We start from the raw sequence: 13,922 nt of genomic DNA on the forward strand, positions 1-13,922 counted from the left end.
AAATTTACTTGTTCCTTCCTCATTTTCTTTCTCCCTATGAAACTTTAGGGTATATAGATTTATTAAGGAATAAACAAGATTAGTTTGTTAAGATGATGAAAAGTTATGCATCATTTTGGAGACCAGGCTACATAACTTCTGGTCTAAAAGGAGAATGAAACAGTCATTGTAATCTGAGCAGAATCCATTTGTTCTTTAGTTATTTTTGCCACCAAACTCAGGGTAACACTGGACATGGTCAGTTATCCTCAACAGCTTACTTTAATATTACAAGTTAGAAAACGCAAATCAATTTCCAGAAATTATATCTAGCTAACGAGGAAACACAAGTTCCTAAAAGTCATTTCCATCGAGTTGGGATCATTAACAGTGAAACATAAAATTCATGGGTGGGGGAATGAAAATGTAAGGTGCGTCAATTTCACAGGGGCTGAGTTTTGTATCAAAAGGCCTAGTAAATGTCTTTTTATTCTCTTCAGATGTGTTCACAGCCAAAATGAGAGAACTAAGTAAATATTATTTGGCTCCAGGTACAGAAAGTACCCTCAAGGTGTCTCCTCATCTGTCTCCTTTCTCAGGAGTTTACCCCCACGTTTGGTCTGAGTATGGGGCAGTATGGAAAAAGCCATTATCTTAGAAAGTGAATTTTAGTAAAAGAAAAAAGGAATAGTGGAGAAGGAAAGCCCTTTTCAACATTGGAAAAATTAAAAAGTGAGCAATGCAGGTTACAGGGAGTCCTCCAGCATTGTTAAATAATAACAAAAAGAATGTGGACATTTCCAGGATGGATAATCCGTAGTACTTGGGTATCTGAGCTTGAACTTGAACTTGAGCAATAAGTTAAATATTTTCACTAAGGTCATCAATATACATTAAAAAAAATCTTAAGAAATATGCCATTCTGAACCAGGCACAGTGGCATATGCTTATAATTCCAATTTCTCAGGAGGCCAAGGCAGGAGGACTGCAAGTATGAGACAAGTCTGGGGAACTTAGCAAAACCCCATCTTTTTAAAAAAGGAAAGAAAAGAAATAAAAGAAAAATACACTGAACATTTTTGCCTTTTTGTTGCTATTGTTTTTCACATTTTTTAATGAAATGAAGTTTTGAACGGTTAGTAAAAAGATCCAAAATGGAAAGACTTATACAAGACAATGGCCAAAGGGGCAAAACTTTACTACGAGGCAACATTTCACTGGGACCGGAAATAGGAAATTCCTTCTGACCTCACCTGGGCTTGACTGGCTTTAATAAGTAACTAGCTGTTGGCTCCTGACTCTAGCAACTGCCCTGTAAGGAAGACAGCGAAAAGGGGGAGAAAAGCAAGATGACTTAAAAAAAAAAAAAAGAAAGAAAGAAAAGTTTAAATGGCATAAGACTGAAATTCAAATCAGCAGTTTCAGGATCCAAATTAAGATCCTTTCTACAAGAAACACATCTCCATTTCCTTTCTGCAAACGAAGGCAGGAACTGAAGGGGAAGGCAAGAGCACTCTTCTATCCATGTACTCACTCTCCTAGCTACCTGGGGCACCTCACTATGGGTGACAGCACTGGGAGGTTAGTCAGACCCATCTGACACCAACATCTATACCAAACTTTTTCAACTTCCTTGGAAGAACTAGTTTCTTTATTTTCATAAAGAAAATAATCGACATAATTCTTTTACTTCGTATAAGCACAACCGTCCTGGAAAGGCTCCTCAGCCATCAGCTGCAGCAAGCTAGATTAGCTGTGTCTTACTTTTACTCTCACACAATCAACTTTAATGAATGAACCAAGTAATCAGACCAGTAAAAAAGACTGGTAGCATAATTAAATAAATAACTTTATTTATGATACTTCAGATTTTATAAATGCCAACTATATAGCAACCAAGGTCCCACAAATTCTAACTGAGGCACAACCACCAATCAAGGCCCTTTGAAAAATCAAAGATAATAGTTTCAGGGGAGAGAAGTTTTGTTTTCCCAAAAGAGAGTTTAACAAATGAACTTACTTCCCCGATCCTTTAGGTTCACAATGGGAAAACTTAACTTTCTTTTGAGGGCATCCCCAGTCAATGAACTGATCAGTCAACCCATATTTATAAAAATAAACCCCATAGTTAAGAAAAATATATCAAATGCCCTTCATACCCAGAATGTAATAAAACTTTGACACCAGAATGATAAATCTCTCAGCCAGTCCGATGTTAAGTCTACCCATGAGGCAGTTCATCAAGTCCACCTGAACAGCAGCATATACACACCATAGCGAAGAATGACAAGCTAATGTCCTCCTTCCCTGTGGCACAGTCTGAAGATGATATAAACATCATGGTAAATTTCAATGGGGAAGAGCAGCAGCCTTCTCTCGGTAAGGAGTGTAGATGTTAGAAGTCTTTAAACTACCTGGTAGTTCAGTAAGATACGTAATGAATTTACAGAAACTGAGAAATGGTTAATCTGGGAAAGAATTCTGGTGAGTAGTTTACATTTCTGTCACTGTCCAGGGATGGTAATAGAAGATAGGTGCAGTTAGACAGATTCTGTCACAGGCACCTTTGACAGTGAAATCATTCTCTGGATGTCTGGAAAAGCTTAAGAGATTTGGAATGAATAGATTTTCACAGAACACAGAATTCCTGACACATCAGGCAGTAGTTGTTAAACTTTTGCTCCTAAGTTGTGGAGCATTTACAAAAGGATTATCTGGATAGTGACTTCTGAATGTCTTTTTGTATTTTGTTTGTCGAATAAATCTCACTGAAAATTGAGCAGTGCCCCTGCCTCCAGTTACCAGTGTTAATGCTGACATAATAGGGAAAAATTGGGGGTGTTACAGACATTGGCTATTAGTTTCTCTCTTTCATCATGGTAGAATTAAGGTTTCATTATTTTATAGTAGTAGTTGTAGATTTCATTATCTTGTAGTGGAAGAAAAAAACCCAAAAAAGTAAAGCAATTTACTTAAAAAAAAAAAAGGTCTGTCATTCTCAATGTTTTTCCAGCAATATAGTCAGTGTACTCAGAATTTTAAAAAAGAAAACACAAAAGCTTTTTTGCTGTGTTCTCCATTTCAGACAACCTCAAACATGCTGTTGTTGGCTTATCAGCATCTCAAAAGAGTCTGTGAAAAAATGGAGTTTTCCTTGAATATATATAAAAAAAAAAACTGGGGACACAGATAGGAATCTATAGCCCAGATTATCAAGGAAAGACTTGTGATTTCTCATCTTGAGTGTTAGATAAAAGAACAAGAATTATTTTTATTCACAACCTAATCAGGTGGCTGAAAGAAAAGCAGTCTTTGGACGCAGAGAAACCTGGCATTTTGAAGAATCCAGCCATAAGATCTGGCTTGTCCTCAGGATTCAGCACTGTCACTTGAAGCATGGAAGTTCTGTTTTTGATTGGTTTACTTACCTCGTAGGGAGACAAAAGCAACTAAATCTCCCCTTCTTTTTTTTTTTTTAAACTAAAAAATGGGGAAATGTGTGTTAGAAAAGATAGCACAGAAAAATCTGTGGCTTTAGTACGACCTGACCATGTCACAGAGCCATACTATTAGTTTGAATTCATCTGGTGGTCAGATTAATTGTCAGGATGGTCAACTTCTTCCTACTTTTCCTTATTCCAGATCAGGGCGTGAAAGTGGTGGTTGTCAAGAGTCCATGGAGATGTCCATCAATGGAAAGCATACAGCAGCAATAGGATGGTGCAGACACCAATCACACCACCTAGGATGAGGGAGTCTCGCCGCTTCCTAAGATTAATCCTCTGGATCAGGCTGTTCACAGCAGGAAAACGATCTTTGGGAAATCTTTATTAAGGTCATATTTGAAAGAAGTCTCTTTGCTGAAAAGTCACAGGAATTAAAAGAATAGCCATGAGTGGAGTCCAGAAAGAAGAAATGATGAGAGGAAACAAGGGGGAATCATACTCAGGGAGTCTTTAGCAAACACATATTCCAAAACTGAAATAAAGGCGCTAAGCACCTCAGTGAGACCCTGTCTCTAAATAAAATAGAAAATAGGAGTGGGGAAGTGGCTCAGTGGTCGAGTGCCCTGGAGTTCAATCCCTGGTACCAACAACAATAACAAAAGGTCGGGGGAGTACAGTACTGCCAGTCTTATATCTAACATACAAATGAGAATAATAAAAAGAAAAAAATAATAGAAAAAGAAAATAATGATGACTGTTCTCGTATACAATGGGATTACTGCCAAGCTTCAGGTCAGGGTGGGAGCTAGTATGGAGGAGCTACCACCTCCCCTCCCTCATCCCACTCCCCACTTTTTCTCTCTCCTGTTGCACCCCGCTGTCTTCTTTCAGGAGACTGGGAAGTTCTGCCTGTGGATTTTGAAGAAAACCTGATCCTTTCTCCATAGAGAAATAACTATTCTTGCATTCAAGCAGCTGATTGAAGCCAATCTTGGGGTCTATATAATTAGGTATTGGTAAATTATTTAAAATTTAAAATTTACTTTACAGCAATATAGGCAGAAAATGGGTTAAAATGCTCTTGTCTATTTAGAGAACATTAAGAAAGATGAGAAATTTTCAATTTGGGGGGTTTTATAATAGTTATAATTATATTTTACTTAGTATTTCAACTTATCGTCATACTCTTACTTGTTTGTATGTTGTTGACCAAAGCGCCCAAACTGTTTTGTATTTCTGGCAATGGTTTCTGACAATACAGAGGAATCCTCTTTGTTTATCAGAGGTATTATATCAAGTTCAGGAAAACCAATGACACAACCCACCAAGGATACTAGAGATCTGGAATAATCCCCGCTCCTTGAGAGTCTTTACTGTGTTTTTCTGTAACAAAATGACTCTGATCATGGATTACATTTGTGTACATATATAGTCTACATGCTATATGATCATGTCTTCTAATCCTGAAATTTCTTCAGTGTATACTATAGGCATTAATGTATTTTTGAATTAAAGAAAAAATACAATTGGAAGAAATGGTTTTAAAGATGTATAAAAGGAAACATGTACTGAAGTCATAAAATCTTTTTTACAAGGTAAAAAATTTCAGAGAGAAAAATGCTTAATTTTTTTTTTTTTAGTTAAATAATGATAAACAAATCCATTGAGATTATGGTAAATTTTTGATTTCAGGAAACTATCTATAGTAGACATAGTTTTTCCCAGTTTACCTTTAGAAATCACCCCTCTTTCCCATAATAATCTAGTTCAGTGCATGTAATAAGGTGGGGCTGACCCTGCCCTCTGCCATCAAGAGTACATATAATGTTGGGTGCAGTGGCACACACCTGTAATCCCAGCGGCTCAGGAGGCTGTGAGGGAGGAGGATCATGGGTTCAAAGCCAGCCTCAGCAATAGCGAGGCGCTAAGCAACTCAGTGAGATCCTGTCTCTAAATAAAATACAAAATAGGGCTGGAGAAGGGGCTCAGTGGTCAAATGCCCCTGAGTTCAATCCCTGGTACCACCACCAAAAACAACAAAAGTCAGAGGAGTGCATACAAACTCAGAATTGGTAAGACAATCCCTTCCCTTGGCCAATGACTGGGTTAGGAAAGGGCAGTAATTCAAGCTGGGGCAACCACAGTCCTCATTGGGACTTTTGTGACAGCTGTTAGAAAGGACATTATTTTCCCCAATCTTTTGATTTGGTGTTAAGAGTCATCTCTATCATCATAGGGAAATGCCTGCCTGAGAGTAATTTTATCCATTATATTAGGAGGCTAAGGAGGACTTAAATAAACCCAACTACAAAAAATCCTGGCATATTAACAGAAGAAGGCTGAGTTATGAGAGGAGAAGGGAAGGTAAAAAAAAGAGAGAAAATAAAATCTGAGCTTGTGAATCCAGCATGTCTGAAACCAAACTCTATCTCTGGAATTTATAGTTAATAATTTATAGTTAATTCCCCTCTTTTCTCTTTAAGTCAGTCTGAATTAGGTTTCTGTTGCTACTCTACGGTGTCCTGACAACTCACGCCATTTTGTTTGATTGTTTTTTTGCTATTCTAGAATGAAGTATAAAATTCCTGGGTTGCTCATCTGTACCAGACACTATTCTGGGCTGTGGGATACTTTATTGTCTTAAGAGAACTTAGGGTCCAATAGAGAAAAAAGACATTCAGACTAGAGAAGAAGGCATGAAGAACAATGGGGACAAATTCTAATGGACAATTTAGACAGGTTTTAGTGAGTATTACAAGTAATCCAACTATCCAACCTCCACTTCCATTTAAAAGTTTCAGTGGTTTCACCAAAACAAACTTACTTATTGACAACCAAGTTCATCGTTTAAGAAGGACACTAGGGCTGAGTGTGGTAGCTCATGCCTATAATCCCAGCAACTCAAGAAGTGGACATAGGAAGATCTGAAGCTCGAGGCCAGCCTTGGTAACTTAGCAAGGCCCTAAGTAACTTAGTGATACCTGGTCTCAATATAAAAAATAAGGGCTGGGGATATGGCTCTATTGTAAAATGCCCCTGGGTTCAATCTCTAGTACCCCCCAACCCCCCCAAAAAAGGACACCAGGATTTCACGGAAAATGCAATGGGAACTTAAAATTTGAATCTCTAATTTGTTCTTTACTAACTGTAGACCTGAGCCAAGCTACTTTTCTAAGCCTAATTCTTCATTTGCAAAACAATAATAATTTCTGCATTTTCTCTTTTATGCTGATGATAAAATAAAATAATGCATGTAACAGTATATAGCATCATATAAATAATAAACAATTTTGAATGTGCAGTTTATGCTAGGGTAACAAGAAAAAAATCCAATGAAGATTGGAAAGTAACAATAAACTCTAAGATATCCTTTTCCTTAAGCAAATAAGTATTCATGATCTTAAATAGGTAGAAGTGACCTTGAATTATCTAGGACTAGAATATACTCAACCTTTGAAAATTACAGGTCTTCTCCACAATTTTTGGAAAAGAAAGATTTTTTTCCCTAAGGCTTGTCTTCTCTGAGAGTAAGTAAAGCGCTTCTAAGTGGTAGGCTTCTCAGTTTCCCTACTGGGCTTCTTGGAAGTATAATTAACAATCTGAATTTAAATTGGGAAACTGAATAATTTAAGAAGTAGAGGTCACAATAAATAAGTTGGGCACTTATCCTGGAATTCTACTTGTGCATGCAGAGTCACAACACTTCTATCAGCAGTTACAACTCATCTGAGTATATGGCTATCTTCTTCTAAGCATCTAACACTGACTCATTCTCCAAACTGGATTAAAAAAATATAATTTATGATGTTTAGATAATAATAGTGTATATTATGGAGTCCTACCATAGATTCAGTACATTTAAATGTAAAGATAATTTTGTGAACAATTTTAAAATTCAGGTTTTTTTCCCCCTAAATTTACTAGCACTAAACCCAGGTGATACTTTCAGCATGAACTTTCACAAATTAGAAAGTATTTGTCCTATGTAATTACTGAGAGGCTCTATTGATGTCAGTTACCTCCCACTGCCCACCTGCAAAAAAAAAAGAATAGGTATACTCTTCCGTCCACCTCACAAAGCAGAGTTCAAACTTTCAAAAAGGATACTGGCCAAAGTGTTCATTTTGCTGTGAATTGACTTTAACATTCCTCTCTGTGAAGTCATATTTTCTTTCGTTGCCATAGCAATGCTTTAAGGAGGGAAAAAAGAAACAATTAAATTGGCGTTTAATGTTACTGTGCATAGATTCATCACACCCCTAACAGTGAATGGGAAACTTTGGTGAACAACATCATCACTCAAAGCAGCAAGTGGGAAAAGCACTTCCCCAAACCACTTTCCATTGTCCTTTTGCTGAATGACCCCACTGCAATCCAATGATGTCTTTTTGTGTAAGGCAGCAAGTCATTTCTTCAAAGTAACAAATGAAGTAAGATATTAACAAATCACATAAAGCTTCTTAAAATAGTTTTGAATGGATCCAACTGCTAAAATATTCTTAATCAGGAAAAACTGTTGAGAGGGAAGCAGAGAATTACAACCATAAAATAGAACTCAAAGCACATATTTATATACAACCAGCCCTCAAGTTATGCACAAATTATTTCCAAATTCTACTTGAGAAACACTAGGCAGACTTTGGGACATACAAGCAACATTATGCTGGGTTTCACACCAGCTGACAAAGGTCACAGATTGACTATGACTGAAAGAAGGGCAAAAGCCACTCTTTGTAAATTGTATCTCTTCCACGTGACTACTTTGATGTACTATTTAAAAGAATCCGAGTTAAGCTGGGTGTGGTGGTGCATGCCTGTGATCCCAGCAACTCAGGAGGCTGAAACAGGAAGATCAAGAGTTCAAAGCCAGCCTCAAGCAAAAGCAAGGTGCTAAGCAACTCAGTGAGACCCTGTCTCTAAAAAAAAAATACAAAATGGCCTGGGGATGGAGCTCAGTGGTTGACTACCCTGAGTTCAATTCCTAGTACAAAAAAAAAAAAAAAAAAAAAAAATCAAAGTTAATATTTTTTCGCTAGCACTTCCAGGATTACTTTTCTGTCTTATATGCATGCACATTAGAATTCTAGAGGGCAAGGTGGGTATCCATTTCGATATGTAATACACAGGTGAATGCTTTAGATATTGACATTATCAAAAGCTATAGGAAATGGAATACTGTGAAGCAATTCTGAAAATATCCGAAACATTAAAAAACAGAAAGTAAAAAAGAACAAAGACTGAGATTCTGGGAAGATGGCAGAGTACACATTCCTGATCCCATCTCCTACCCATCTTCCTCCATGAAATACACTAAAACAAAAGCAGACATGCTAGGAAGAGTCCATCTCGGGCCCCAAGTTGCCTTGAGATCTCCAGGGCAGAAAGCCAGGTGGAGGGCGATACTTTCTCAAGTGAGGAGAGAACTAAGGAAGCAATGGCAGGGAAACCTAGATTTTTCTTCGATCCTTGTACAAAGACTCAGGTTTCTTTGCTTCTTAAGGAACCTAGACAGTAAAGACTACGGTTCTGCACATACAGGGGCTGCAGGGATGGACTGAATTGCTCCTAGTTCCTGTAGTTGGGAAAGCAGTGCTATCCACAGAGACAGACTTATAAGCAGACAGCATACAGCCTAACAGCTGGTGAGATGCTCAGTCCTAAGGGATATACTGCTAAGCCTTCCATCACCAGCTGGATGCCACTGCTTAGGTCTCTAATGGCCTGGTCTATCCAAGAGCTGATGAACACATTTTTAGGCAGTGGAACCAAGTGAAACCTCAGAGAATAGACTACCAGGTGTCTTTTTTTTTTTTTCTTTTCTGTACCAGGGATTGAACCCAGGGGAGTTTAACCACTGAGCAATATCCCCAGGCTTTTTTATTTTTATTTTATTTTTTAGTTGTAGATGGACACAATACCTTATTTACTTATTATTATTTTTTTTTAATGAGGTGATGAGGATCGAACACAGTGCCTCAAACATGTTAGGCAAGTGCTCTATTACTGAGCCATAATCCTCAGCCTCTTGAGTCGCTGGGATTACAGGTATGTGCTACCACACCCGTCTACCAGGTATCTTATTAAAGTGAGATACTAGAGGGAGTACTCTACACAAATGACATATGAACCAAAACTTTAATTTCAAGATTAGAGAAGGCAAAAAACAAACAAAACTGTGTAAAGAGATTTACTGAAGTATTTTAGAATAGTAAAAAAACCCAACAAACACACTAAAACATCCCATCAAAGCCAGTGACCTCAGGGAACAAAAAACCAGCAGAAGCCTCCCAAAATGTTGGTCAGTAAATGGTCATTGAAGAAAAGAAAGGAAATGAGAATTAGTAACAGGCAAATAAGAGAGATATATAGGGGGATGATGGGGAGAGTGAAGCCAGGCGCAGGGGTGCATTACCTCTAATCCCAGCGGCTCAGGAGGCTGAGGCAGGAAGATTGAGAGTTCAAAGCCTGCCTCAGCAACGACGGAGAGGCACTAAGCAACTCAGTGAGACCCTGTCTCTAAATAAAATACAAAATAGGGCTGGGGATGTGGTTCAGTAGTTGAGTGCCCCCGAGTTCAATCCCTGGTATCCAAAAAACCCCCCCAAAGTGAAACAATCTGTGAAAGATGCTGCTGAGATGAACCAGAAAGACATCTCCAGGATTCTGGCCAAGGAAATGATCCTGTCAAGGCTGTGAGCAAGCTCTATGAATGCAAAGTGCATTCAGACTCAGTATTCATAGGGATGAAGAACCAGCTGATGGTTCTGTAAGTGCCAGTCCCCCTAAGAAGAGCAGAGAAGTGATGAAAGTCATGCAAAGTTTCATGAAGATTCCAGAAATCCAAGCCACCGTGTGGCACTATCCAAAAAGACAATGAAGGCTAGGTTCATAGGAGAGATATCAGAGAACACTTTTGAAAGCACTGATGAGCCAGGCACAGTGGTGAATGCTTGTATCCCAGCAACCTGGGAGGCTGAGACAGGAGGATGACAAGTTAAAGACCAGCCTCAGCATTTTATTTTTATTGTTTTGGTACCAGGGATTGAACTCAGGGGCACTCAAATCACTGAGCCACATCCCCAGCCCTATTTTGTATTTTATTTTGAGACAGGGTCTCACTGAGTTGCTTAGTAGCTTGCTGTTGCCAGCCTCAGCAACTTAGCGAAGCCCTGAGTAACTTAGCGAGATCCTGTCTCAAAAAATAAAAACGGATGTGGCTCAAGCGGTAGTGGGCTCGACTGGCATGCGTGCGGCCCGGGTTCGATCCTCAGCACCACATACAAACAAAGATGTTGTGTCTGCCGAAAACTGAAAAATAAATATTTAAAAAATTCTCTCTCTCTCTCGAAAAATAAAATAAAATACATTAATAAGTATTAATGTTGTTTAAAAAATAAAAATAAAAACGGCTGGGAATGTGGCTAAATGGTAAAGCTCCTCTGGGTTCAATCCCTGGTATCAAAAGGGGGAAAAAAAGAAAATAAAGCAAGCACAGATGATCAGGAAAAAAATGAAAGAAGCTAAAATGAAAACTGCAAAAAATCTGTTTGAAATTACAGTAAGGGCCTTCAAACCTATATTGAGTATTCTTAGGTCAACCTCTGAATCATATATCTATTATTGAAATTGGGACTATCACTATCTCCCATGCACTTTGACTTGCAAGTGGATAGAAATTAAAAAATAATTTCCACAAAGCACTTTGCATTCCTTGGAGAATGAATATTATCATCATATATTAAGTGATTACCTTGTAGAATATGCATGACTTCCAGTATCACATAAAGTATATGTAGACATACTTTCCCATCTCATTCCATAATTTGGAGTTGAGTGAAATCTAGGCTATTATATCAAGGGTCAAATACTTAAGAGGTGAAATATAAGCTCCAAAATAATATATAATGCTTTTAAAATAATAAATCATTGATGTCCTTACTGGAACTTCAACATTCTCACTTGTTCTGTGAACTAAATTCAGTTAATAATTTTTCAATAATAAATAATACTAGTTATAAATTCAAAGATAAATTTATGAATTTTAAAATGTTAGTTCTTTTTAATAAATCAATGACAATATCTATATTCAGTTGTACAACAGTTTAAATATGTATCTCCCAAAAGAAAAGGTAAATTTTGACATATGGACTGTACAAAAATAATTACTTGAACTTAAATTTTATATTACCTACATGTAATCATAACTAACTTTATATTCAGTGATAACTATCATATTTTAAAATAACAGATAATATTAAAATGAAAGATGAAGTAGCATTGTTTTAACTATAAAACTAATAGTAGCAGGGATTCAATGGTTCTCAAGTGTTCCTATCCATTGAGGAACTCCAAATTTTTATACTCATGTTACCAACCCTTAAATAGGCCAGCTCTAAACTAAAAACTTAATTAAGGTACCCCTGTCCTAGAAGATCAGGCAGAAAGAAAGAGAGAAAAAAAGGAAGAAAAAAGGAAAAGAAATACAGGGAAATTTTAAGTAAAGAAATCTGGGTAAAATGCAGTCAGACTTCATATGCTGATAAAAGAGAAGGTGTTACAAGAGAAATATTTCAGTTGACAAGTAGGTAATTTTGTGAAAACTCTGTTCAGATTGAAGACACAGTGCATACAATTTATATAAAACTTCAAGAATATGATTAAAGCATATTATAATAAGAGATGATAATGTATTAATATTATTAAATAATGATAGTAACATAAAAAGTAAGAATTCACGAGTCCCTATTGATATAATACTTAAGAAATGAATATTGAAATATTTAGGAATAAAGAGGCATCATGCCTGCAACTTAGAAAATAAACTGTAAAAGAGAATTTGGGAAAATGTTAATGTCTGGGGAATGTTGGTAAATGGTATATGAAATCTGCTGTATTCTGGAACTTTCCTGAAATTTGAAATGATATCAAAATAATAGGTAAAAAAAAGATTAGTATTTAACACAGGTACCACTTGTAGATTACCTACAGCCAGGCACAGTACAAGGCATTTTTCTCATATTATTAATCTTTATACCAATCTCTCAGGGCAGGTATTATATCAATCTTTGATTTTAAACAGATAACAAAATAAATGGAAATAAAAATTTAAATGGCCAGTTTGGTCAAGAGAGTAAAACTTCTCTGGCCTCTTGTCAGGCTGTAATTTGTGTCAGAAACAAGAAGTTATTCTTTCTTTAACTTCCAGATACAGAATGCTATTTGGAAAGAATAGTTTCCAATCCTGGGACTTCTGCTGACTTGCCAGCTAACCCCTTTATAACAGGCCCCAACAGCTAACTAATACTTCAGTGTATGAACAAACCCTCAGCACCAAACAATTCATTCAAAACAATTATGTGTGCTGGGGTTGTAGCTCAGTGGTAGAGTGCTTGCCTAGCACATGTGAGGCACTAGGTTCAATCCTCAGCATCACATAAAAATAAATAAATAAAATAAAGGTATTGTGTTCATCTACAACTAAAAATAAATAAATAATAAAAACAATTTATGTAATTAATAGGGTTGATGAAAAAATTGTTCAGGGGCTAGAGTGTAGCTAAAAACTTATTTAAGGTACCCCTGTCCTAGAAGATCAGGCAGAAAGAGAAATAAAAGGAAGAAAAAAAGGAAAATAAATACAGGGAAACTTTAAGTACAGAAATCTGGGCAAAATGTGGTCAGACAAAGGTGAATGAAGGGGGCTGGGGATGTGGCTCAAGCGGTAGCGCGCTCGCCTGGCATGCGTGCGGCCCGGGTTCAATCCTCAGCACCACATACAAACAAAGATGATATGTCCGCCGAAAACTAAAAAATAAATATTAAAATTCTCTCTCTCTCTCTCTCTTAAAAAAAAAAAGGTGAATGAAGGGAAGAGAGGGGGAATGGAAATAGGAAAGACAGCAGAATGGATCTGACATATCTTTCCTTTGTGCATCTATTAATACATGCACATCATGTGCTGAGAAAGGGAAGGAGTTATAAAGAAAATATTTCAGTTGACAAGTAGATAATTTCATGAAAACCCTGTTCAGATTAGGTAGTAGAGTACTTGCTTAGCATGTGCAAGGTCCTAGGTTCCATATGCAGAACCGTATAAAAAACAACAAAAGTTCAAAACAAGTTAAGCTTGAACATTATTTCTTTGTTTTTCCTTTAAAAATCCAGTCCTCTTTTCCTTTGATGGAACACTTGTTTGGTTTCTAATTGAACCTGTGTTACCAATTTGCAAATCTACCCTGTGCCCAAATAAAAGCTGCTTTTGCTTTTATTTTAACCTCATTTATGATTTCTTGGTTTACAAAAGTTCCAAGAAGTTAAAGCAACTTATCTAAGAACAGAAATCAATTAGCATGGCTAGGTTTCAAACCAAATCATACTCCAAAGTTTAAATTCTTTCTACAAGGTGGAAAGTATAACAATGGTTTATATACAGCATTTGCTCTACATTTGTATCCTCAACATTATCTATTAGTTATATGATGATGGGCAAACTACTTA

General features: G+C 36.9%; 1 protein-coding gene across 5 annotated transcripts in view; it reads right to left on the minus strand.

Annotated features, from left to right (window-relative positions):
- Window positions 1-1,807: 1,807 nt before the first annotated feature.
- Gosr1 (golgi SNAP receptor complex member 1) overlaps window positions 1,808-13,922 on the minus strand; it is a 45,163-nt gene continuing 33,048 nt past the window's right edge. For 3 of the 5 annotated variants that reach the window (XM_071603786.1, XM_071603785.1, XM_071603787.1), the window contains 3 exons: window positions 7,533-7,615; window positions 4,617-4,695; window positions 3,762-3,839 (listed from right to left, as the gene is read on the minus strand). In XM_071603786.1, coding sequence (XP_071459887.1) covers window positions 3,776-3,839; window positions 4,617-4,695; window positions 7,533-7,615 — 226 coding nt within the window. In that variant the 3' untranslated portion in view covers window positions 3,762-3,775. Of the gene's footprint in view, window positions 3,840-4,616; window positions 4,696-7,532; window positions 7,616-13,922 lie in introns of all 5 variants that reach the window. The other 2 variants (XM_027924528.2, XM_027924527.2) reach the window with 1 other exon arrangement.

The sequence above is a fragment of the Marmota flaviventris genome, chromosome 17 (assembly GCF_047511675.1).
Source record: "Marmota flaviventris isolate mMarFla1 chromosome 17, mMarFla1.hap1, whole genome shotgun sequence".
Taxonomy (NCBI): domain Eukaryota; kingdom Metazoa; phylum Chordata; class Mammalia; order Rodentia; family Sciuridae; genus Marmota; species Marmota flaviventris.